The sequence below is a fragment of the Oryzias latipes genome, chromosome 22 (assembly GCF_002234675.1).
Source record: "Oryzias latipes chromosome 22, ASM223467v1".
Taxonomy (NCBI): Eukaryota; Metazoa; Chordata; class Actinopteri; order Beloniformes; family Adrianichthyidae; genus Oryzias; species Oryzias latipes.
Window position 1 is genome coordinate 25,047,937 of NC_019880.2, and position 25,182 is coordinate 25,073,118.

General features: G+C 46.7%; 1 protein-coding gene across 4 annotated transcripts in view; it reads right to left on the bottom strand.

The window, feature by feature from the left end:
- Positions 1 to 2,628: 2,628 nt before the first annotated feature.
- The window catches only part of LOC101164937 (protein Daple-like), a 59,570-nt gene continuing 37,016 nt past the window's right edge, over positions 2,629 to 25,182 (bottom strand). Inside the window, exons 14-31 of one of the 4 annotated variants that reach the window (XM_023951516.1) lie at positions 24,718 to 24,855; positions 24,354 to 24,638; positions 23,482 to 24,279; positions 22,781 to 22,908; positions 22,556 to 22,697; positions 22,376 to 22,471; positions 20,997 to 21,158; positions 20,647 to 20,924; positions 16,855 to 16,998; positions 15,793 to 15,979; positions 15,576 to 15,721; positions 14,662 to 14,751; positions 14,251 to 14,534; positions 6,570 to 6,635; positions 6,014 to 6,121; positions 5,218 to 5,352; positions 4,919 to 5,148; positions 2,629 to 4,698 (exon numbers count right to left, since the gene is read on the bottom strand). In XM_023951516.1, the coding sequence (XP_023807284.1) occupies positions 3,940 to 4,698; positions 4,919 to 5,148; positions 5,218 to 5,352; positions 6,014 to 6,121; positions 6,570 to 6,635; positions 14,251 to 14,534; positions 14,662 to 14,751; positions 15,576 to 15,721; positions 15,793 to 15,979; positions 16,855 to 16,998; positions 20,647 to 20,924; positions 20,997 to 21,158; positions 22,376 to 22,471; positions 22,556 to 22,697; positions 22,781 to 22,908; positions 23,482 to 24,279; positions 24,354 to 24,638; positions 24,718 to 24,855 (4,176 nt within the window). In that variant the 3' untranslated portion in view covers positions 2,629 to 3,939. Of the gene's footprint in view, positions 4,699 to 4,918; positions 5,149 to 5,217; positions 5,353 to 6,013; positions 6,122 to 6,569; positions 6,636 to 7,752; positions 8,062 to 14,250; positions 14,535 to 14,661; positions 14,752 to 15,575; positions 15,722 to 15,792; positions 15,980 to 16,854; positions 16,999 to 20,646; positions 20,925 to 20,996; positions 21,159 to 22,375; positions 22,698 to 22,780; positions 22,909 to 23,481; positions 24,280 to 24,353; positions 24,639 to 24,717; positions 24,856 to 25,182 lie in introns of those variants that run through there. The other 3 variants (XM_023951515.1, XM_023951514.1, XR_002872612.1) reach the window with 3 other exon arrangements.

A 25,182-nucleotide genomic window follows, 5' to 3' on the forward strand; every position in this document is an offset into this window, starting at 1 on the left:
AAAAATATATGAGCGTTTTACGACAATCATTACTAAATTCACTCAGTTCTATAGAGATAAAAACGTTAATGGTTTATTTAAAAAAATACATTTAAATAAATTTTTTGGGAAAAAAATTGTTCAGACGCAATGCATTGTGGTCTATATTTACCAATCTAGTGACCATTGATGCCCACGGTTTTTTCGCAGAGACTTCTGGGAAATTTCTAAGCTTCAGAGAGCACTACAAAATGGTGCTATATATGTGCACTATGTAGTGAGTAGGGAAGGAATTCAGACACAACCACTATTTTTTCACAAGTCTGGTCCAAATGTGATTTCTCTTGTAATTTGAACATCTCTTTGTCTGATCTGTGCAGAGAATAAAACTCAAAAAGACCTTATATGTTCAGGCTGCCAACCCCCCCCCACACACACTTTCTTAAATTGTTACTTTTGCTTATGAGGGATTTTTTTTTCGTGCAGATCTAACATTTCAAAAAACTTGTGATCCATCCACTGGTTGAAGTAGTCCTCAGTTTGTAGAAAAGATCCTCTAAAAATTACACATCTGTTCCATTTTCATAGGTATCTCTCCCCTGATTAAAAAAAGAGCGGAAGCCCCTGAGCTCTGGTGCAGGACATCCTTACGGCAGCGTTGCAGCATGCTCCATGTTACTGTCTTCTCTTCTTTCTTTTTGAGCCCCTTAAGAGATTTTGACCCCACTCGTCTATTTGAGAGTTTCCCGCCGTGATGTCATCATTTTTTGGGGGAGTCCGTTCGCCATTTTATTAATGTTAATTGAAATAATCTAAAAACAGAGGCTGGTGGCGGTGGAGCACGGTGGAGCAGTGGTTAGCGCTCGTGCCCCACAGCAAGAAGGCCCCCAGCTCAAGTCCCAGCTGGGGGACACGGAACAACATTGGGGGACCCCTCTGTGTGGAGCTTGCATGCTCTCCCCATGCACACATGGGACCCCAGCTGCCACCCACCATCCAAAAACATGCTTCATAGGTTAATTGGTTACTCTAAATTGTCTGTAGGTGAGAGACCACAGGTGTGTGATTGTGGCCCTGTAACCTGTCCAGAATGTCCTCTGCCCTCGCCTGCAAGCGGCCGGGATAGGCTCCTGCAGCCATGCTGACCCAAAAGGGAAAAACGAATTAGAAGATGAATGAATGACCCAGCACTAGCTGTGTAAAAAATTCATGGAGTTTTTTGAACCGGTTTGAACCCTTTCACCCAAAGGAGAAGAAAGCTGAACTGGAAACAGTCTGGTCCCTGCAGTCCAGGACGGATGCGGGAAGGAATCATGAGATTCCAGCTAACATCATCCAGGAACCCCTCCTTCCCCCTTAATATTCAAGTTCCCGTTTTGATGATAAAGTTTCTTAGCATATGAGATCCATTATCTCTCTTAATTCAGATGTTTGGTTAAGTTTTCTTTCTTCAAAGCTCACGTCCAGCATGTTTCCTGTCAGAGCAGCCGGTGTCACTGGAAGCAGCTGCAGCAGCTTTTGGTCCTTCAGGCTGTTTCAGACTAATATAATAGCAGGCATCATGTTGGTGCTACTAATGTGACTTCATTGAATCTACAGCTTCTGTCTTCTGCTGCGTCGTTGTCATGGTGATCCCTAAGTTCTGCAGGTGACGATGAAAGTTTGACACCAAAGCGGACAGTGGCTGCTGTCCTTTCTGCCACTGGATCAAAGCTTCTGACGGATTTTAACTTCACAGCCAGCGAGGAGTCTGAAAGTCTCAGGAACGGTCTTCTGCAAGTACTTGATCAGTGAGAGGAAGTCTGGCTGAATGAATACCCAGAATGCAGCTCTTCTTCACCTCTGTCTCCTTCTACCTGCTGGTGTCCGGACTGCGATGTTTGCAGCTCTGCTCAGACTAAAACACTTCTCCTTAAACATCCACAGATCAGTTCATACCCAGGAGTGTGATGTTCCCGACAAACCGAAAAACCCACCTCAAGCTTCGAAATCTTTATTACTATAAAGCTTTTCTCTGCAGAATCAAACTAGCAGCCTTTCAGACACAAACTGGACTCATCACAGCAAAGCAGACAGTCGAACAGCAGGAAACTCACAAGTCCTTCATCCTCCTCACTTTTACAGGGACACAGACGTTTATGAGACAAACAGACAGACAGACAGACAGGCAGACAGGCAGGCAGGCAGGCAGACAGACAGGCAGACAGACAGACAGACAGGCAGACAAACAGGCAGACAGACAAACAGGCAGACAGACAGACAGGCAGACAAACAGGCAGACAGACAGACAGGCAGACAGACAGACAGACAGGCAGACAGACAAACAGGCAGGCAGGCAGACAGACAAACAGGCAGACAGACAGGCAGACAAACAGGCAGACAGACAGACAAACAGGCAGACAGACAGACAGACAGAGAGACAGACAGACAGACAGACAGACAGAGAGACAGACAGACAGACAGACAGACAGGCAGACAGACAAACAGGCAGACAGACAAACAGGCAGACAGACAGACAGGCAGACAAACAGGCAGACAGACAGACAGACAGGCAGACAGACAGGCAGACATACAGACGGACAGACAGACAGACAGGCAGACAATGTCAGGAAATCAGTGAAGGACGACAGTTCAGCGTCAGCAATGACCATCTGTTACTTCACCTGTATTCTTCCTTAATGAACACAAACAGCACATTTGTCAGTTTTTGGTATCAAAAAGTTTTTCAAATCAAAAGAGTTCATAAAATGTAAAAATGTACAAAAGTTACAGGAAAAATAATTTACTTGTTGCATTTTCACACAGTTCTGATCTACTCCAGATGACCTTCATCCTCCAGTGTTGCATAGACTTCAGGCTTTATGATCATCCTCACATCAGCGTCTGACCTGAAGGCGGGGGGGGGGGTCTAAAAGCAGCTGAAAGATGGAGCCGGAGAGGGGGGGGGGCAGCCTGATGCTGAAACAAGTCCAACCCATGACATGAATGAGATATTTGGACCTGATGCACGAATGCTGCAGCCTAACCGAGCTGAAGGACCTGCAATCCGGTTCAAAGGTTATGAGACTCTAGGGGGCGGGGCCAGGCGCATGACGCTGCAGCAAGTGCAGCATGAAGACAAAAGTCCACCGGCGTGAGTTTTTCATTGGGGGGGGGGGGGGGGGGGGGGGTACATCTCTCTCTAGTTGCATCTGAATGTCTTAAATTTAAAACATTTTTAATTCTCTCAGGGAGCAGCTGTGTGTGCGTGGGTGTGCATGTGTGCGTGTTCACAGCAGCACAGACTTGCACAACAACCGTGTATATAAATGTTAAGACTCTCACTGCAGCCACTGTTTACCACCAGTCTGCCCCCCCCCCCATAGGTTAGTGTGCAGCAGTGGTTTCCTCAGAGATGTGAGTGCACGTGGGCGTGCATGTGAGGCGGCGCAGTGGTTAGCAAAGTCACCAGCCGCCCTCAGGGACAGAGCCTCTGCATGTGCGCATGTGTGCGTGCACGTGGCAGTAGTGTTTGGCTCGGCGGGAGCAGCGTTTCCAGTAAATCGTCAGAGTGTTGCATGCTGGGACGGAGTCTAAAGATGGAGGGAGGAGAATTGTAATTACCAGGGGGAAGACTGTTCATCATCCATCCTGCTCCTGTTTGTTCTACCTCCTCCTCCTCCTGCTCCTCCAGTCCTTTCCAGTGTTTTCTCCTTTCAGATCAGGAGGAAAAAGGAGAATCGTTCTCCGGATGTGAAGAAGTGCTGACTCAGCAGTGAGTCAGCTTAAACACAGTCCTCCCTTGGAAGTCTTCAGTGTTGAGAATGCGGCGAGCATCTCCTCCACCCACGCTGCACCGGACACATGGAGGCTGTTCTTTAGGGTGAAACGGGGCAGGGGCGGGGGTCAAAACTTAGTCCGGTGCATCTGCTGCCCTTTTGAAGCGGGTGGGGTTTTGTGGGCTATTTTCTGCTCCAGGATTTAGACACATCCGTATTCGTACCACACAGTCTGGGGGTCATCATTTGGGTCGGGGGAGGCCGGCGTGCTCTTGGGTCGCTCTGCGGAGCCACACCTGTCCTTAGAGGGATGGGTGTCACCCGCCCGCCCTTCCCTCTGGATGGGGCCCGGTTCTGAAGCTTGGATGGAGTGAGGTGTGGACACAGCTCTGACTGGGGTTACCATGGCGACTTCTCCCCGGTGGTGGTGCTGGGAGGAGGCGCCGTTCCGGGAGGTTGGGGTCCTCCCCCTGCAGTTCCGCTCCCTCTCGGTATACCTGTCCGTCTGTAGGGTCAGGGAGGGGGAGTGGTGGACTGTAGGGGTTAGGAAACTGTCGTCCTCCTGAAGGCCTGAGGGGGAGGCGTAGCGAGCAGAAAGTGGCCGTTCCCGTCCGTTGGGCCCTCTCTCTGGCCGCCGGACCACAGCATCTTGAGGGGACGCATCGTTTCCCCGGTAACCGTCCGGTCGGTTGCAGCGCAGTAAATCGGCGGAGGCCAGGCTGAAGGCTCGGCTCAGTGATTGGCTGCTCCTCTGGGCGACAGGCTGGTTTGAGGGGAGCGATTGGCCCACAGGCTGGCGGGGGGAGGGCTTCACACTCTGGCCTGGCCTCTGATTGGGTGGCTGTACAGTGGGAACTACATAGTTGGTAGGAGTTGCCTGATCTTTGCCAGCGGCCACTGAGGAGGAGGGGCTTCTACTGAAGTAGTCCACCATCAAGTCCTCTCTGCTTCCTGTGGAGACCTGGACAGACAGAAGAGGCAGGATTATCATGAGGAGAGGCTCTAACCTTCATTCAGTCTCCAGGAAGGGTTAATACCTTCAGCTTAGAGGTTTAAAACCTGTAAAAATATGTAGGTTTCACTACATAAATGTAATTTTCTTCATCTTTTCATGGAGCTCTGAATCCTCCTTTCACAGACTAAGCTGGTTTTCACAGTGGGGGGGGTTTGTCATTTCTCACCACAGGAGGAGACTGCAGGTTGCTCTCATGTAGAAACTCCTCCAGCGTCACCATTTCACTCCCGGGGGAGGCCGTGCGAGCCCTGAGGCGAGGACCGGCCCCGCGCTGCGGCTGGGCTCTCTGCGGCGTGTGGTCGTATGGGAGCGTGGAGCTGCGGGACGGGGTCTGCGAGTGTCCCGTGAAGTCGTCACTGGAGAGGCTGGCGGAGCGAGGCGGCCGGTCTGAGGTGTCTGAGGCGATAACACAGCGCTCTTCATCTCTGAGCGGCACTTGCAGACAGCACACAGTTTTCTACACACCTCTGCAGGCGACAGGCGACTCGGAGCTGGACGTGTTGTGGCTGAAGTCTGCCGAGCCGGACCCGCCCCCCATGTACCCTTTGGGGCTGAAGACGCAGTCAGGTGTGTCGTGGCGCAGGTCATCTTCTGACAGACCTGCAGGTATTTTATCACTTCCATAAATGCTCTTGGACTTCAAATGATGTCATTTAAAGTCCCACTCCGATCATCTTTTGATCTTTTCCCAGCAGCGGTCCTTAAATTCTGCCGTTTTTAGCCCAAATCTAAAAACCTGTTGTTTACTAAGACATAGCTTCTGCAGAGTTCTTCTGAGTTGTGGGCAGGACTGTTGGCAGGGAGCACCCCCGTCCCCACTTCCCATCACCGGTATGTTTACACTCTCTCCTACTAGCTTACAGCTGCTTACACCCCAAAGCTAACAAAAATGGAGAGCAACATTGGATCCATCCAGCCGAACAGTTTAGATCCAGATTCCAGCTCAGACGAGGAAAACAAAGACGATCATGGATCTATTTGTTTGTAAGTTCATTCATCAGAATAGAGCGGAGCAGGAAGCTTGTGGTGCACCCAGCGTATTTTCTATGTAACAAATAAGATCATTTTTCAACAACATTGTTTCGTTTGCTTCTGATTCACAACATTTTGAAAAAAAGAAATGCCCGGAAATGCAATTTTAAGCTGAATTATTTTCATAAATGTCCTCCATCATCACAAAAATGTCACAAAAACATATTAAAAGCCCCAAAACATCCTTTCCGTCAGAGGGGGTCTTCAATGAAGTCAGAAACAGGTTTACCTCTGGGCCTACGGGAGGAGCCCTGTCCCAATCTGGAGGTACTGCTGAAGCTCTGAGAGGATGACTGGGGGGCGGGGGTGGAGCTCAGGTGCATACGCTGGATCAGAGCTGAAATGAGAAAACAAAAAAATAGTAAATAATAAATTCAATTTCAGTTTAATAAGTTTTCAAGCCGGATTTCCTGCTTTTAAACATCTTCTAAAGTGTCTTTCTCTACTGCTTCTTGTGATTTTATTTGTTTCTCCGATCAAATCAAATCCTACTCAGACCTGGTGGAGAACTGCAGGGTTCTATCTGTGGACCTCTGAGGTTTTACAGCATTTCACTCTTTTAGCCAGATTTCTTATTCAACTTGTAAAATAGTCAAAAGATGATCATAGTGGGACTTGAAATGTTCTTTTCTGTGACGTATCTTTGTATTTTTCTTTCAAATCCAGCAGCAGACACTTATTTCAGGAAAAGGTCTTGCTCCCTCTCTTTGTGAGCGTTACGTTTGAATGGATTTGAAGGTCCTTGGATCTCTCATTTTCATTCTAACAAACAACACAGAAGTTACCTTCGTCTCCGTTGACGCTCTCATTGCTGCCCCTGTGATAGAGGCTCTGGCTCCTGTCAGTCAAATCTGTAGACCAGGGAGAAAAAGGAAGTGCTTTAACGGCAGGACCATACGGGGGTGGGGGGTGGGGAGACGGATGCAGAGAAGCAGAGCGACTCCGCATGGAGCCGGATCTTCTGAGGAGCAGCTGCTTTCAAGAAGACATCAGAGTTCAGCTGCAGAAGCGTCCGGCATCGCTGCGACAAACAGCACCAGCATGGCTGGACTCCGGCTCAGAGCTGTGAGGCTGAGACACGGATTCCCCACCAATGCATTGTGGGGGATTCAAGCAAGCCACACTTTTTGGCAGCAAGCAAAGCAAACATGTAGCCTTCAAAGTCTTTTTTTCTGGGTGTAATAGGTTTTCAGCGGTTCAGAATGCACTAAATAGAATCAATTTTTAAATCAAAGACCTTTGGAGGCGGGATCATACAGAGGCCGAACGCTTCACTGTTACTGTCACGTCTAAAAGCAGAAATGGAATCTTTAGAGTTCCACTAAACTCTTGTTTTTAACAACAGTTAAAACACAAAGTGTCACAGAAATGATAAACAATGGTGTTAAAGTTTCACCAAAGGGTATTTTTGAACATTTTTATCAATGGGAGAAAGGCAGGAAGAAGCCCCCAAACACGTTCAGCCTCCTCTTCCAAAGGTATCCGGGCGTCAAACCTTCATCCAGAAAATCTCCCCAGTTCTATTTAAACCCCCCCAGAGTCATCTTTTCTGGGAATTGCAGCAAAAACTCTTCCATGTTATCTGCTGCCCCCCCCAAAACAGAAGCAGAACTTTTATAGTGAACCCAAAACTGTTGGAGCTTCTACGGATCCAGAGCCTCCGGAGCCAAAAGGCTGCATCTGGCGGGAAACGCCGACCAGCTTCCCGCCTCTGATGAGGAACCGGCGTGTGAGGCAGTGCTGCGGCAGACAGGCGGCGCTGCGGTTACCACAGCAACCGTAGAGGAACCTCCTTTGGAAGCAAAGCAGCTGAGAAAACACACAACCTCCATCACACGCACAAAAACAAACATTTGGAGTGAGGTGGGCGGGCCGACGAGCTGGCAACAAAACAAAAAGAAGAGCACACGGTCTCACACATGCACGCACGTGCACGTAGACCTTGAAGCACGTCTGCGCTCTACTTACGAGTAAAACGGTCCAGACACGCACGAGTCCTGTTTGTGTGTTAGTGTGTGTGGACGGCCTGTGTGTCTGTGATGGAGATGAGGTAGGGAGGGTGGGGTGGGGAGGGGGGTGGGGGGCTTTAGAAAACTCCGTTGGATGGCGTGTTTGTTACGACGTCGGCTGAGATGTCGGAGGAAGACCAAAACCGCAGTCGTCTGCTTAGAGAGAGGGAACGCTGGGAGGAAGAGGAGGGGGAGGAGGAGCGGCTCGGAAGCAGCTTATCTTGACTTTTACTGCGGAAAAAATGGTGGCGTTTTGGAGCAGCAGAGGCTTCGGGAGGATGGAAGAAGATAACAAGAACAAAAAAAAAGAAGATGCATTATTGATGAGAGATTCTCAGGAAAGCAAATGACATTCCAGAAAAACAGTTTGACAGAAAATCCTGAACTGACATGAAGCTCCGCCCCCAAACAGGTGAAACTGTTACCTGTGAGATTCAGTTTCATGCTTTAATGCAAACATACAGAGGAGGTTTAACAATAATTTTAGAGATGAATACATGCATTTATGTTGTGAATGTTGTAAAAACTTATGAGTCACTCAGTGACTGTGCAGGAAAATGGACAGAATGACTCTGCCCCCTCCCATTTTTTGGTCTTGACAATCCTAATATTTTTCGCAACATTTCTTTCTGTAGTGCAAAAATATTCAAGGTATAAACTGACCAATCAGATGCTTCAATAAAAACGTGGTGCCTGCTGGCCCCCATATCAAATGTTTGATTGACAAATTTCATGTAGTGTGCTGTCCAGTGGTGGGGGGGCGTGAACTTCCAACAAGCTCACTCCTGATTGGCGGGAGTGGTTGCCACAGAAAAGGCAGTCGATTTGTGCCAATCATGGCTTACTGACAATGTATGGCTTCAACATGGCGGGGTCTGTATTGACTTCATTTGGTCGGAGCCGGAAGTGGCCATTTTCAATAAGTGACATCACCCGCTCAGTCCAGTCCTCATATACAGTCAGTGGTACGATTCTGCTGGGTTTTGGTTTGTCACTGGGTTGTAGAGAGGAGCAGCTTTGTCTTAAGACACGATCAACAGTGTCTTGTAGTTCCCTTGAGGTTTGGGGTGTCATGAAAATGGAACGTACCATTGTCGTGAGTGTGGCAAGTATACAGTGAAGTATTTGTAAGGATAATAGAAGTTGCTAACACTTATGACATACAGGCGATGACGTCGTACGGTGCCCTCACACCACAGTCTGGTCACTAGTGGTGTGTGAGTACTGTCCCCATACTGAACATGTGTGCATTCACGGGGTGTGCAGGTGATACACAAGTGCCTGTAGAGTACAAGCACTGATTAAATTCTATCAGTCAGGCGGTGTTCACGTATCACCTGAACAGAACTAACGGGCCCCTCGCCCAGTGTGAAGAATTATTTGGGGGGTCGGGGATGTGATCTGTACAATGTGCCTGTGTTTCACCTTCTTCTTCTATTTCCTTTCGGCTTTTCCGTTCAGGGGTCACCACAGCGAATCAGCTTCTTCAACCTAACCCCGTCTTCTGCATCCTCTCCTCTACCAGCAGCTACCATCATGTCTTCGTTCACTGCATCCAGAAACCTCCTCTTTGGTCTTCCTCTACACCTCTTGCCTGGCAGCTCTAGACTCAGCATCCTTCTACCAATATATTAACCGTCTCTCCTCTGGACATGTCCAAACTTACTTCCCCCTTACTTACTCACTCTTACGTGTTCTTTAGGTGTTTACCATGACCAGCATGCCCGTAAAAAAAAAACACACAAATATTTTGGCCCTACAGGCTCACAGATTCAAGGTCAAGGTCTATGACCTTGATATTGCATTTGTCCACAGACGGTCCATATACACCCACAAGGACAGTTGTGACAAAGGCCTCAAGTTCTCTGCAGGAGGGTGCTGTGCCGACTGAGCACCATGTTGGCGTTTGTGACCCAGAACTTCATGGGTCTGGAGTCTATTTCAGTCCGAAAGCTCATGCAGTAAATGATGCTTTATTTTCCATATTTCCCTTTAGTTTGGCATAAGGCTCCATTCAGATACAATAAAACAAGATCTCCATAGACAAGTTCGGGGATAAAAACCCCCTAATGGAGCTCACATGTGGAAGCCGGGGAGGAGGGTGGGGCGACAAACGCAGCGCTTGCGGAAAAGGATGAAGAGTGCGTGAGTGCACACCTGGGTCTTAATTAGCACGCGGAACAGGTGAGTTCATTGGCTGAAATGAGAGTGGATGGATTTAAACCAACACATCCAGAAGAGAGCAGATCACTTCGGTGCAAAGATTACTTAGCAGGCCCCCCGTTCCCTTCAGAGTTTACTTTAAACTTGAAACGGACTCTTCCAGCTCACCTAACAAAGACTTTAACTGTTTCTAGAGTATTCAGGTCTGTAAATAACCTGCTGGATGTCTCCAGGTCACGACATCAACACAGTGAGGGCTGTCCGTTTTCGGTTAATGACGACTTAGCAGCCTTATTTACATCTTATTTATTGATTTAATGTCTTTTGAATTTTATACAAAACACAGAAAGTGGATCTGAGTTTTTGTGAAGTTAAACAGACTTTTTCTAACTGCAATGATGGACACAGTAACTGGTATCTGCTCAGATGTTCCAGATTCACATCCACAAACATGTCTGATGGATTTAAAACAGATGATTCACAGTGGAGGAGGCTTGAGTCCTTCAACCTTAGCTTTGCTACAGTGACCAGTTCACACAAATGTGAGATTAAATGGGCATAACGTCCAAATCTGCAAACAAAATCATTTGTCAAATCTTTCTTGCATAGGATTTTCAATGGTGGAACGCACTCTGGATCCCTGGGAAGACGTGAGGTTTTGTTCCCAGATGGAGCAGGGATGTTGGTCCATGTCTGCTTTTGAAAAAATCTCATACTTTTTTTACTGGACGCAAGTCTTTATGAATGCACAACCACACATCAGAAAACACGGAAAAAGGAGCCCACAAGGCAGAAGGGGAAGTTATGTAAACTAACTCTTGGCAGATGAAAGAGATATCTGGGTTTCTGCCCCTAATTACCTACACCTGCATCTTTGTTCGGCTTTTAATAACGGCTGCCTCTGTCCACGGTCCTGAAGTACAACAATTTAATCATCTCAGCATACACTCTGGCAGGTATATTGCACATGACAACTTTTAACATGCGAGGAAAAATACGGCCATTGAGGTGACAAAAGTAGGGGTGTGACGATAACCGCTTTACCCCATCACCGCGGTGATAAGGTCTTCAGCACATGTTTTTGTTGAAAGTTTTATTTTATTTTTTAAGTTGTGCATATGGTGCGTGATTAGAACTATAATAAACACATTAAACACATTCGTCTTTGCTTTTTCTGCTAGTCCTGTGTTCAGACTTCAAGGGCTTCTGGGGGAAACCTTTTATTACTGTTCTCCTTCACTCCCTGCACTGCGCCTCTCACTCCCTCTACGCTGCACGTGCTCCCTCTTCGTACACACACGTGCGCGGTTTCAGAAACACACACACATCCTCATTCTACAACAGAGGTTTCCGTCTCAACAGGAAAAACAACAAATTTACGGCTTTCTAATTATTAATTTCCATTGTATTCATTTCCATTACAAGATGCGTGCGTTGTTGAGTGTGCGACACGGCCGCCGGGGGATTTTGTGTTTGGTGGTGGTGGTGGGGGGTGCGGTTAACCGCTACACCGCGCCCCTTGCTGGTTCAAAAACCCCAAACCGTCACGGCTCTATGACAAAGCAGAGGTGACAGTGGGTTTACCCCGCCCACGTTGAGCCACGCCTCGGTCTCTTTCCAGAGCAGAGAGGACTCAACTCTGAACAGATATTGTTCAGACAAACAAAGCGGTTTTTAGTGAGTCTGACTGGAATCTCTGACAGAGCAGAAGCTCAACGACCAGAACGATGTTGTTTTGAGCATTTCAGGCATTAAAAAGTTGTGGTTTTAATGAGATGAGCTTGCAGAGGGAAACCTGAGCTAAATGTCCTTCGTCCTTTTGTGTGCTGCAGTTATGAGCCTTGAAGATTTCAGCTCTTTTGTTTGTTTCTTTGTTATATAGAAGTCATAGTTTATTTTAAAAATAACATTCATAACTTCTTATTTTTCAGCAGCGATAATTTTATCGTACATGTTTGAGTTCAGCCTTGAAAAACAGTGATTGCTGCAGATTAAGTTTTTTAGCCTTAAACACAAATCTTTATAGTTTGATCTTTTCTTTTCTCATCCAGAACATTTTTTTATGACATATGACATGTTTTTAATAAGAGCTTCTTCATTTCCTGGTGTCTCCCCAAACTGGTTTTCTGTTTATAGATTTCTAGAAAATATCAATTTCATTCTTAGAAAAACATTTTAGGAAGTTTATACTAAAAACAGAATAGGTTAATAAGTGCTGGAAAGTTTCAAAGAAATGTAAACTAATCATCAAACTGTTTTCTTTCTTGCATTTTGGAGTGTTCCTGTGAGGATTTGTCAGGGTCCACGGCTGAACATCAGCACATGTTAGTTAATAAAAACACAGCTTTATTTGGGGTCCGGACCCTCAGCAGAAGAACGCTGGCTGCATCTAATGAAGGAAAACAAAAAGCTGGACATTCACCAGGAGAATCTTCTCATTTTAAACTAAACTTCCTTATTTTGCTTTTACATTAATCCTCTCTTCCCATTCATGACCTGAATCATGTAGTCCCATGTCTTAGTTTTCAAAATAAAAGCCTGTCACTGAAAACAATGAAAGCATAGGAGGAGGAGGGGTTGTTAAATTTAAACTGGTTGAAGACTTTTACTGCTGCCACAATTTAAGTCAATGCTTCAAAAGAACTAAAATGAACATTTTTCTTCCTAAAAGCTCAAAAATTATGGTTTTATTTTAATTTGCAGGTTTTTTTCCCCCCAACAAGTAATTTATGGTTTGGTTTAGGTCTTTATGCGAGGGCATGTTTTTCATTATCTGTTTTTTTATTTGTAATGTATAATGAATGTTTTCACTGTATTTACACCTAAAGTAGTCATTCATTTCTTATCAATATAGATAGTTTTTTCCTGCCAAATAAAGAAATGTTCCATCTTTCTGAAGGTCATAGTTCATCAGTCATTAAAGCTGTGAAGACTGCCCTCTACAGGGCGTGTCAGGGACCTGCAGCCCTACGCTGATCCCTCCTTTTTCACAGGAGTTCTGGTCCAAACATCACCTATAGGTGAAATCCACAAAGTAGGATTATAAATGTCTTAAGGCTGTAAAACTCCTCACTCCACACTTTCTACATTTTTCTCAGACAGATATAAACATTTTTACACTTTTCTCTCGTTTAAACTCTCAAAGTTCAAACCTTTTCAGAAAAATAATTCCAGGATTAAAGAATGAAGACAAACTGTTTGTCTGAATTCCCATCGTAATCCCTAACTACTAAAAAACTATATAGTTTTAGGGACTATGAAGTGGCCTGGATTTTAAAAGCAATTCTGACACCACGCTCACTACTACTTTTTTTTTTTTTTCAAACGGCAGATATGACGTCATCGATTACACTAAGTTCAAATCTCATTGATATGAGTGTTTGTGACGACCATTTATGAGTCCACTGTGTTTTGAAGATTAAAAACTTTGATGGTTTATTATAAAAATACATTTTTTTGCAAATATTGTTCTGACGCAATGCATTGTGGTCTTTATTTGTCAATCCAGTGAGCATTGATGCACACTGGTTTTTCGCAGAGACTTCTGGGAATTTCTAGAGCACTTGACCTTGGAATTGTAGATTTGGACAGCACTAGATTACGGCGCTCACACTATATAGTGCACTGTAAAGAACCAGATCATCAGGAGGGCTAGCTCTGTTGTGGGACTGAAGCTGGCCTCAGTGGAAGAGGAGCTGAACAACAGACAATCATGGACAATATGACACCCCGTCTGCATCAGGCCTTCAGTGTGGAAGAGCAGCTTCAGCAGCAGACCTTTAGCCCAACGCTGCACCACGGACAGACTTGGAAAGGCTTTTGTCCCACGAGCCATCAGACTGCACAACACTCTCTGTTGAGAGCTTTTACTTTATATTTTGATTAGACGGAAATTCTGGGAAACTTGACTTGATTTGAGGTGATTGTTCATATTTGCTTTATATCTTTTTATGTATTTATAGTGTTTTTATTTGTTTTAGGAAGGATTGTGTTTTTTAAGTGTGGGCAGCTGGCCGGTTAAAGTCCGTCTATCTGTCTGCAGAGAAAAAATGAGCGAAACAACGGGACGGTGAGAAGTGAATTGTGATATAGCCTGAGAACACTGTGCCGTAAATCCTCATCAAGGTTTTTAGCTGCAGGACGTCTGAATAAAAACATTTAAGGTGGTTCTGACCTGATCCTGTCCTCTTGAACCCTTTTAGCCTCAACATTGTTTAAAAAAACAAAAGAAACAAACACCCTTCTTGAATTAAAAAGAGTCCATCACTGCAGTTTCTGTGTGATGAAAGTTTACCTTTGCTTATGGGCGTGAGGGCGGGGGCCTGCCGGGAACTACTGCTGGGGTTGCTATGGTTACTGCCGCCCAGTGAGTCACTCCCAGTCCTTAGGGAAACAGGGGGCGGGGTCTCAGGCAGGAGGATGGGGGGCGTGGCAGGCAGGGGGATGTCTGGGACGCTCTTTGCCCCCTCCCTCTCCCTGTGGGCCTCCTTGTCTCGGTCTCCTCCCCGCTCTCGGCTGCTCTCCTTCCGGGGTTTGATCAGCTTAGCTAAAGCTTTGGCTCCAGACCACTGACTCCTCCTGCAGAGAAACACATTTGATCCAGAAAAACGGGAAGATGGGACTGAAGACACGGGGAGTCAAATTAATCAATAAAAGACATTGAAGGGTCCCAAGAATAGAGAAAGCAAACAACAACTAGGATTACTTCTTGGGCGTCGGGTCGTAGAACTTGTACTGGTCCATGATCTTCTCTTCCAGTTTCTCTTTTTGACGACGAAGAGAATTCAGTTTATCTCTAAATGGTGAATTAGAGAAAACATGAAAAATCATGTAAGAATTCAAACTAAAGAAGATAAAAGCCCGTCAGTAATGTTAAACCAGACTGGCTAAAATTAAATAACTTGGTTATGCAAAAGGAAACTCATCTAAAGCCCCACTCCGATCATCTTTGATCTGTTTTTTGATCTGTTTTCAAAGCGTTCCAAGTTTTAAAGACCACTGGTCTTTTAATAAACCACTAGCCTTTATTTAGTCTGGACAGGATAGGAAATTTCAAATTCACATGATTGTTCTGTTCTTTCAATAGTTGCCTCCACCAGATCCCACACCGTTGTGAAGCTGCTTCTCCAGGGAGACACGGTTCTCCTGAGTCCGGCAGATCGCTCACGCAAAGAAGCCGGACGGACTGCAGTCCGAAGCTTCCTCCGTATCAAAACCCCCTCCCCTGCTCGCAAATGCAAAGCTACCAGTCCGGCTGCTCTGCTCAGAGACACGACTGGCCGGTCCGGTTTGCGGTCCAGAGTCCATGATGCCTCTTTTAAACAGGCTGTGACGGTACCTTCATCATAGAACTTGTCAGAGAGACGGACTGAGGTGTTTATGGAGCTTCAGGTAGAATTGAATGGAATAATTGTATAAATGTTCTTTAGAAAGAATGATGATATCTTTCTCATGTCTGCATCCATGTGATAAACTCAAACTTATTCTAACCAGAGATGGATAAATTAAGCCCAATCAGCCTTTCTGAAGCTGTATACTCAACAGTGTTCAGGCTCAGACTAAGTTAAGGAAACAGCTCTGGAATTCATTTATTCATAGTTTGTGGTGGTCTGTGCTCACATGTAGAGCTTCTGCTCCTGGTGGTACAACTCCTTGCTCTCCATGCTCCTCTCCAGGAGAGTGTGGTTCTGCTGACTCAGCAGGTTGATCTGGTTCAGAAGGTGGTGGTTCTCCTCCTCCAGGTTTCCTTTCAGTCGACTCAGCAGCTGGGCACAGATGAGGGTGAATGCCTCCTGTTCCAGTTAATTACCAAGCTGCAGGTCGCAGCACGGTTTACCTCGCAGTGGTTGTCCAGCTTGGTCATGGTCAGATCCAGACCCTGGTGTTGCTCCATCAGGGAGTCATAGCGTGCCATCCACTGACTCACGTCCAGCTGCGCTGAGCTGAGCGAGCTCTTCAGTTCGTTAATGCGTTGGTGGAGGCCCTCGTTCTGCGCGGTGTGCTGGGATTGGATCGCTGTCAGTCTACGCAGAAGCAGGCAGAAGAGACAAAGCGTTAAAAGAGATAAAGGCAGAAAAGAGAACATCTGATCCGTTCTGGTCGTTTTCCTTTGGGAATCCAATCATTAACCTAAAGTCAAAATGTGCATCATCTCTCATGTGATTGGAGACAACTTCTTGGAACTCATCATATGATGAACCAAACCTGCCCTTCCATGTTTCAGTAACTTTGTTTTAAGGGAGGAAAGAGAAGCTTAAAGCTGAATCCTCACTGAACGAACAGCTGCAAAGTCAATGTACAGACGCAATCAGAGGTCCTGTGGCCCGTTTGAGCATCAGGCGAGGTGCAGCGGTCCACCAGCAGTGCGTTTCAGGCGTTGTGTGGCGTTTAAAAGTTTAAATATCTGAACTTTGCTGACAAATTTGGGTCACATCAGCCAATCAGGGACTCAGCTTTGGCCCATGAGGAACTCAGCGAAGGAAAATCTGAACTTTACAATAATTTTCCTACTTGTATGGAGACGATAATAAAAAGTTCTTCTATTTTCATTGTAATCTTTTCGCTCCTTGGTTTCCTCCTTGACAGCAGGTCATCAAACTGGGTCACTGAGTCAGGAGTACGGCTGAAAGCGCCGTCATTCAGACGCAGCTCCTGCAGTACACGGTGAAGCTCACCGTACCGGGAGAATCTCTGAATGATCTCAGGAACCCAGACATGGAGACGTGTGTGCTGATGCTTTGGTAGAGCTCTTTAAAATAAATAATCCAGATCTGTCAACGTCATTCATGTCTTCCATGCACTGTAAATGAGCATGGAACAGCTGCTTCCACTTTTTCCACAGAAAACACCGGAATGCTGAGAGCTTTTCTGGATGTAGAGCTGAAGCCTCTCCACATACCTGTCCACTTCGGCCTTCAGTTGCAGGTTCTCGTGCTGCAGAAGGTGGTTTTTCTGGGTCTCCAGCTTCAGCTCCTCCTTTGCTTTCTGGCCGTGCCCCTCCTGCTCCTCCCACTTCTCTTTCAGCTGCAGCAGTCCACAGCACCTTTAAAACCGGCAGACGGGTTCAAGTCTGTGGACATCATCTGTAACCTGAAGTCCTGAGCAAACTTGAGTTTTGGTTGGGATGGACTAGACTGAATGACCCCCCCACTGCCGTTCTAAACAGGTAGTTCCTGTTCTATAGACGTCATTCTATTGGTCCGAATAACCTTTCCTGCTCTGACGCTGTTTTTAAAATGTTTTTGTTAAAACAAATTTCGTCTTGATATTTTTTCAGCAGTGAACGTTATTCAAGTTATAAACTGACCAATCAGACAGAGGTGGTCTCACGTCGAACATTCAGAACATCGGATTGACAGATTTCCTGTAGCCCACTTTCAAGTGGTAGGGGTGTGGCCTTCCAACAGGCTCACTCCTGATTGGCAAGAGTGGTTGCCATAGAAACAATGACTCAGACTCATTCGGATCTTTTGCTGCTTTTTGATGTCGTCAGGCTCCAAATGGCAACTGGTTGGAGCCTGAAGTAAGTCATTTTTCCTGTCCAGTCCAGTTCTCATATACAGTCTATGCTTTGTGCAGAGCACTGCCTCTGTCCACCAGGTGGCAGCGCTGCACAGAACTGTTTTCAAACGTTCTGAGCTCTCAGCCATAGAAGCAGCACAAAATGACCTCCAAGGAGAAATAGGTTTCACTTTGCTTCCTGACTCCTCTGGAGGCAGCAGTCTGATCAGAGAAGACTTCCCTGCAGCAGCAAAAACACAACAGCAAACAAAAACCACGCACAGACGGTCTAAAAGGAGATCAAATCATTTGTGACTTCTTCCTGCTTTGAAGAAGACGAGAAACTTGAAGGAGCAGCAAAAGTGCGAGACCCTGTTTGTGTGTTTGTGTGCACAAGCATGAGAACCTTCTGAGGCGTAAAAAGATCTGCATCACCATGGAGATGTTAACTGGACTTCACTCAACACTTCTTAGTTTTTTTTTAATTGGCAGCTCTAACGTTCAGCGTGGACCACGGGGAAACAGCTTAACCGGGGAAAAATCAAAATAAATGTGTCACTCAAAACATGAAGAAATGCACAGGAGGGAATTAGCATGAACTTTATGAGGGATTAAAACTATCTTTAATAAATCATGTTTGAGGACTAAACAACAGCACATGATCAACGTTCTACCCAATATGTTTTTAATCACAGATTTTTACTAAACTACTTATTCATTAATTGGGGTGGCAATGGTAGAGCGGTCAACCTCTAATCCAAAGATCGCAGGTTCGATCCCTGCCTTGCCCGCCCATGCATCAAAGCAAGACGCTGAACCCCGCGCTGGAAGCAACCGTTCTCCTGAAGTGTGTGAATGTGGACTGTGAGTGTAAAGCGCTCTGGGCCTTAAAGCAACTTTTCCGAAACCGTTCACTGAATTTCCAAAACTAAAAATAAACAGTCAGACTATTATAGTCGGTGCCTCTAAACCACACCAAGACACACACTGATACATCCGAGTTCGTCTGCTTCGCTGTTCAAACTGCAGCCGCCGAATCCAAATATTTATTACTTAATACATTTTTACCGCAGACTTCATGTCCAGCTCAGCATCTTGTCACCTGCAGAGTTTCTCGGATGACTCTGCCGTTGTCGGACTAATCACGGATGACAATGACAGAGAGTATAGAGAACTGATTCAGAGCTTTGTGGACTGGTGCCAGCAGAACTACCTCCAGATTAATGCAGGGAGAACCAAGGATTTTCGCAGGCACACTCACTGTACATTAGCACCGGTGAACATCCAAGGAAGGGACATTGAGAGAGTGGATTCATACAAGTGTTCACCTCAACAATAAACTGGACTGGTCACACCATACAGAAGCACTGTACAAAAAAGACAGAGCAGGCTTTACCTGTTGAGGAGACTGATGTCTTTTGGAGTGCAGGGATCACTCCTAAAGACTTTTTATGACTCTGTGGTGGCATCAGCCATCTTTTATGGAGCGGTCTGCTGGTGCAGCGGAATCTCGGCAGCAGACAGGAAGCGACTGGAGAAGCTGGTGAAGAAGGCCCTAAAAAGGACTTTTGTGTGTGGAAGATGTTTTGTCGCGACGCTCAAGAATCAGTGAACTACAAAAGCAAAGATTTACAAACTTTCTAACCTTGTTTGTTCATGAAAACTATCAAATGAGCTGTAATAAAAAGTTGAAAAGCTACAAAGCGTCCGTGTCATAGACATGATCTGTTCTGTTTATGTGCTCGTCACAGAACGAAGCGCCATCCCTTAATCCTAAACTTAACGTGACCAAACAAACAGTTCTGCACTGGCCGCACATATTTGAAAAATGATATCTAAATAGTCACTTCCTTTCTGGGATGGTATTTTCTCTGCGTGTGCTAGCTGGAGGGCCAGAGAAGGAGGAAAGGTGATGGAAAGGTGGGGATGCTGGAGGTTCTGGTGATGTGGTCAGAGACCAAAGCTGCTCGCCACATCAACAAAGGTGGAAGACAGACACAGAGCCCTGATGGATCCCTCAGGTGTCCAACAACCTCTAAATACAGGAAACCCATCACCAGGTGAAACCTTTTCCCACTGATGCTGTGAACTCTGCACCAAGAGAACGTCCTGGAAGTGTGAGACTTGTGATGTGGGCCTAAGCCTGCAGCCAGACAGAAACCGTCTCTGGCAGCATCACCACGGCCTTTGAGGAGCCGAGGAGGAGAGAACGGCCCTGTGTGACCAACAATCCTCTCTAGATATTTGACAGTTTATGCACTGTTTTTGCACAATTAGAGACAAAGACTGTGTTGTGAATAGTTTTACACTTGTCCAATCTAACTTTTAACATGCAAAACTTGTTGTTCATGTTCAATTGGCCTGTTTTTCTCACTAAAACCATTTAAAATCAAATTTTGATTTTAAATGGTTTTAAATTTCAAATGGGTATAGCATTCTTATGTGCCATGGTCTGGGTGAATACTTGATTCTGATTGGCTGCTGGGTGTGGATTAAAAAGTGATAATAGACAGTGATAGTGTGCACCTAAAAAAGAAGTTCTGGTCACAAACTTTAGCTTCATCAGAGGTGAACTGATGCTTTATTAAACCCATCGTGATGATCGGCATATATAACTCTTTCGGTGCCGCCTCAGCCGGCTAAGCGGCGCTTTGTCACGGTAACACGGTAAATAGTCTGCTTTTGTGAAAAAAGCGATAGAAACTGAAAAAATAACAACAGTAAAGGACTAAAACCTGACTGAATATTTATTTCTCTAGTGAGTGACCATGGTATAAGCGGGTTAACGGCCTTTGAAGTGTGCACGTTGTGGGAGCAACCGTCTGGTTCAGGCTTCCACGGCCAGGAAGGCTTTCGAGGTGTTAAAGGGTTAAAACACACAGTTTGGAAAGCACCAACCAACCAAACCCAGACGGAAAACCAGCGTCTAACCAGCAACCTCTCTACACTTCTTAGCTGCTCCTGCGCACCGTCACAGAGCATCGTTTGTCTTCCTCTTCTCGGCTGTCACGACTTCAGCAGCATTTTTACCTGCAGAAAGCTACGCTGCATCAGAAATGCTCCGAGTGACGGGACTCTGCGACTCTTCACCAGCGTTGGTGCTCATTTCAACCTCAAATCACTTCTTTTTAACCACAGAAAAACTTCACACATTTAATATTGTCAATGTCTTTGTGTGTGTGTTTCTCACTTGCTCTGCAGCATCCGGTGCTCGCTCTCTAGCGCCCTCTGCTTGCCCTTCAGTGCAGCGTGCTGGCTGATCAGCTGCTCGTACTCGTGCGCTTGCCTCTCATGCACACTCAGCAGCCGGTCGTGATCGCTCAGCATGCTCTCTCGAGCTCGCCATGCCTCCTCACGCTGCCGCTCCCAGGACTCCACCTCAGTCTCCAAAGCGCTGACCTGGCCCTGCAGCACAGCATTCTGGGCCATGAGAGAAGCACTCTGGGAGGAGATGGTGGAGTTCTCCACCTGAAAGAGAGAGAGGAACAGGTCAGAGCAGCCGTGGCTGAAGCAGAGGAAGCACCTGAGTGGCAGCGGCACCTGAAGTTTTGCTGTCTGCGTGTGCAGAGCCGAGTTCTGCTCCTGCAGCGTGCTGGTGTGTCGCTGCAGCGCCGCCATCTGGCTGTTCAGCGAGGAGTTCTGGTTCTCCATCTGCTTGAGCTGCTCCTTCAGTAAACTGCTCTCTGTCTGCAGCGAGGCGTTCTGCAGAAAAACATGCTGAAACTGTGATGAAGATCTTTGACAGAAAAACTTAGCAAAACTACGCCTGGCCACGTCTGCACAAAGGTGTAGTGGTTAGCCCTCTGGCCTCGCAGCGAGGAGGCGCTGGATCAAATCCCGCCAGGGTCCTTTCTGTGTGGAGTTTGTCATATATGGGTTTTCCCCAGGCACTCCTATTTCCTCACACAAATTATTGCATTTCTGAGTATTTATTTCTGCTAATCGTCATGAATTGGGAGCGGATGAAATAAATCTAACAAACAAATGTACATCTTTGTTTTCCTCGTCTGAGCTGGTATCTGGTTTAAAACACTACAGCTGGACAGCTACAACACTGGTCCCCATTTTTGTTGCACCAGTAACGTTAGGTTGGGGTGCAGGGGGCTGTAAGCTACTGGGAGAGCATGTAAACGGATAGTTGACAGGAAATGGGGGCAGTCCAGCCCGCAACTCAGAAAGGAATTTCTAATGAACTCCTGCCGCTCTGCAGAAACTATGTCCCAGGTTTTATGATTTGGGCTAAAAATGGCATCATCATAATGAAAAGAACACTGAGAACACTTTTACAATAGACCAACAGATGACTGGAGAGGGACCTTAACGCTGGGGGACACGCCCCATTTGCTTGTAGATTTGGGGAGTCTGGTGGGATTGAGTCTTTGCCGCAGGACGCTGTTTTTCCTTTTTGGCAGTGATGTCTGAAGACAAAGATGTCAAAAACACAGCAGAGACCTGCAGAGACTCTGATGAGGTTTTTAACGCCCCCTAATCCAATCCTAATCCAAAGGCGGCTCAACGACTTTTAAACAGATCTTTGGTTGCTATGATGGAGCAGATTCACAGATTCTGGTCTAAGCAGACCTGTGGTTTTAAAGCTCAGTGGCCTTGTGGTGAAGTGTCTGCCCTGTGACTGGACGGAAGTTCAAATCCAGGCTGGGTCAAACCTAAGACTCTAAAAATGTGACCCAATGCCTCGCTGCTTGACACTCAGCATTAAGGTGTTGGTTTGGGGGTTAAACCATCAAATGGTTCCTGATCCCGGCTGTGTCTGCAGCTCAGCTAGGTGTATGACTCCAAAGGCTGCCTTTAACCCTGGTCATGTCAAAGTCCACATTTCTGAGGCTCGTAGAATAGGTTTTAAAATCCTGATGGTTTCTGTCCAGAGATGAATCCCTGGGGATGTTTCTGGGGTTTCCCACCTTCTTCTCCACAGTGATGAGGTGATCTTTGATCCGCAGCAGCTCGGTCGTGGAGTCCCGGTCCTCGCCTGAGCGCTGCAGCGGTCCCTCCCCCTGCTGTTGACCCAGGGAGAATACAAACACCTGCGTGAAGCTCTGCTCTTCATTTGAAAATCTGCAGGATTTGGGAGTGCCCCCCACCGTGGACAGCTTGCCCTGCAGAGCTGCGATCAGTCTGCTGCTATCTTCAAGTTTCTTCTCCAAACTGGAAATTTTCTCTTCCTTCAGCTTAATGGTCTGTTGGACCGTGTCCTCCAGACGGCTCTGCAGCAGCCTGTACCTGCTGAACGGTGCACAGGAGACGCCAATTACCCCCCTAGATAGATTCATGTGTAAGACTTCCTGTAGACAGCAGACTGGACCCACCTGTCATCCTGCAAATGCTCCTCCTGGAGCAGTTTTTCTGTGTTCAGCCCAATTTTCTCCAGCTCTTCATTAAGCTTCTCCAACTCAACGTTCTTTTGCTGAACGTTCAGCTTCTCCGACACCAGATCCTGCAAACACAGAACACACATCTTCACACAGAGCGGACTGCTGCTTTGCACAGGTGTAATCCTGCCCGACGTCTTCTTCTGAATAGAAACGGCTGTGGAAACTGAGATTATCTGAAAGTCATCAAGCAACAGGAAGTGGTCCTTAACCTGTGGGCTGCGGACCGGTACCGGTCCATGGGACAGTTGGTTGTGACGGCAACATAAAACCCAAACTACTTCTTTTCAGTTTTATTTAGAATCTGATTCTGAAGGAAGTTTTACTTTCTGAGTCATTCTTGACACATGTCGGTGGGTCACGTGTCAAAAATCCGTCCACGACTTTCTTAAAGCGGCTGCTCCGAACCCCAGAGCTGGTTAAGTTAAGAAAAAACAAATGTATTTGGAAGGTTTGGTTTGGCAGAAAAGAGCCAGTGAAGAACCAGAAGAAGAGCCTTTGACTTAAAAAAAAATATATATATATAAACAAAAGTATCGTAAAAATAAATATGTATTTTTAAAAATACTATGAATCTGTATTTAATTAAAAACAGGAGTCTTCACTCCAAATATTAGGCTATTTCTTCAAACAGATACCTCTCTCAGAGTGGCCAGAGTCCTCTTGTCGATGGTGGCTTGTTTCTGCAGCTCTTTGTTCTCCTTCTCCAGCTCCTTGGCTTTGGCTGCGCCTCCCTTCAGCCTGTCCACATCTGTCCTCAGGGCGCCGCACTCCTTCATCACCACGGCCAACCTGCTGGCTTTCTCCTCCAGCTCCGCCTCCTTATCCTCCAGGGCAGTGCGGATCTTCCAGCTCTCCTTCTCCAGGAGCTTCCTGCTTTTCTCTGACTGCTCCAGGTCCAGCTGCAGCTTCTTCCTCTCTTCCTCCAGTTCCTCCTTTCTTCTGAGCTCCTCCTTCAGCTCAGACACTTCTTTTCTTGATTCCTCCTCTCTACTTTGTGTCTCCTTAATCGTCCCCTGCAGCTCTGCCCTCTCCTCTTTGCTCCTCTCCAGCTCCTCCTCTAAGCGGTGTTTCTCCTGGTTCAGGGCTGAAAGGTTCAGTTCCAGCCTCTCTACCCTCTTCCTCTCCCCCTGTGCCTCCTCTCTGGCCTTTTCTGCGGCTCTCTGCGCCTCCTGGGTTTCGGTGTGAGCCTTTTTCAGCTCCTCCTGGAGTGTAGGCAGGAGGCTGGACGAGGAGCGCAGGTTTTCCAAGGAGCAGCGAAGTTCCAGGTTTTCTTTTGACAGCAGGCTGTTGCCTGCCAGCTGTTTGGACTGCTGCTGCAGCTCCTCCTGCGCTGCCTCTGCCTCCCTTTTCAGTCTGTGCACCTCCTGCTCCAAGGAGGTCACCTGCTTCTCCAGAGCCTCCGAGTGCTCGCTGCACGCACGAAGAGACTCGACCTGAGAAGTGAGACCAGAGAAAAGCTCAACAAACAGCCTCTTGTGGGGACTGAAGGAGAAGTTTCAGGGATCACCTCTCTGTTCAGAGCCTCCCTGCTCCTTTCCAAGCGGGACACCTCCCTCTCCGCCTCCTCGCATCTCCCTGCCAGCTCCCTCAGCCTCTCTGACTCCTCGCTTACAACCTTTAACTGTGTTTCTAAGCTGTTGAGGCGAGAGCTGGTGTCGGTGATGCTCTGGTGCAACAGCCGGTTCTCCGTTTCCACCTCCCGAACCCTGGCCTCGCTGTTGGACTGAGCGCGCTCCTGAAGGGAGGCCACCGCCTCCGACAGGTGCTGCTTCTCACTCTCCAGCTCCAAAATCTGATCGGTCACCAAACAAGATCATCCTTACTCTCTTTTGCATGGCATCTGTATGTGAGTGTGAGTGTAGGAGACCCACCTGTTGGTCTTTCTCCACCCGCAGAGCATGCATTTCCCGCTCCAGACTCTGCTTCTCCTTCAGAAGCTCCTCCCCCAGCGACTCCATATCCTGATTGGTCAGCCTCTCCTGGTCCAGTAATCCCTGCAGACGTTCCACCTTAGAGAAAGTCAGAATAGGATGATGAGGACCATCAGGACCTGACTGTGTTTAGGGAAGGAGCTCAGTTTTCCAACTTCCCACAAGTTTACAGCTTTAAAGCACCAAACGTCCTGAAATCTGTCGAACAACAGACGACAAACAAGTAAACAGTCAAGCACAAAGGTTTCAAGCAGACTTTTCCTTAGGATCACAGAAGGAGACTGCTGCTCATCTGCAGTAGCCACCACAGTGCAGCAGAACACAAAGCTGTTTTTAGACAGATTTGATCAGGTGATTGGAAATCAGTTCAGGTAGTTTTCGGTTCAGATGGTGCACTTTGATCAT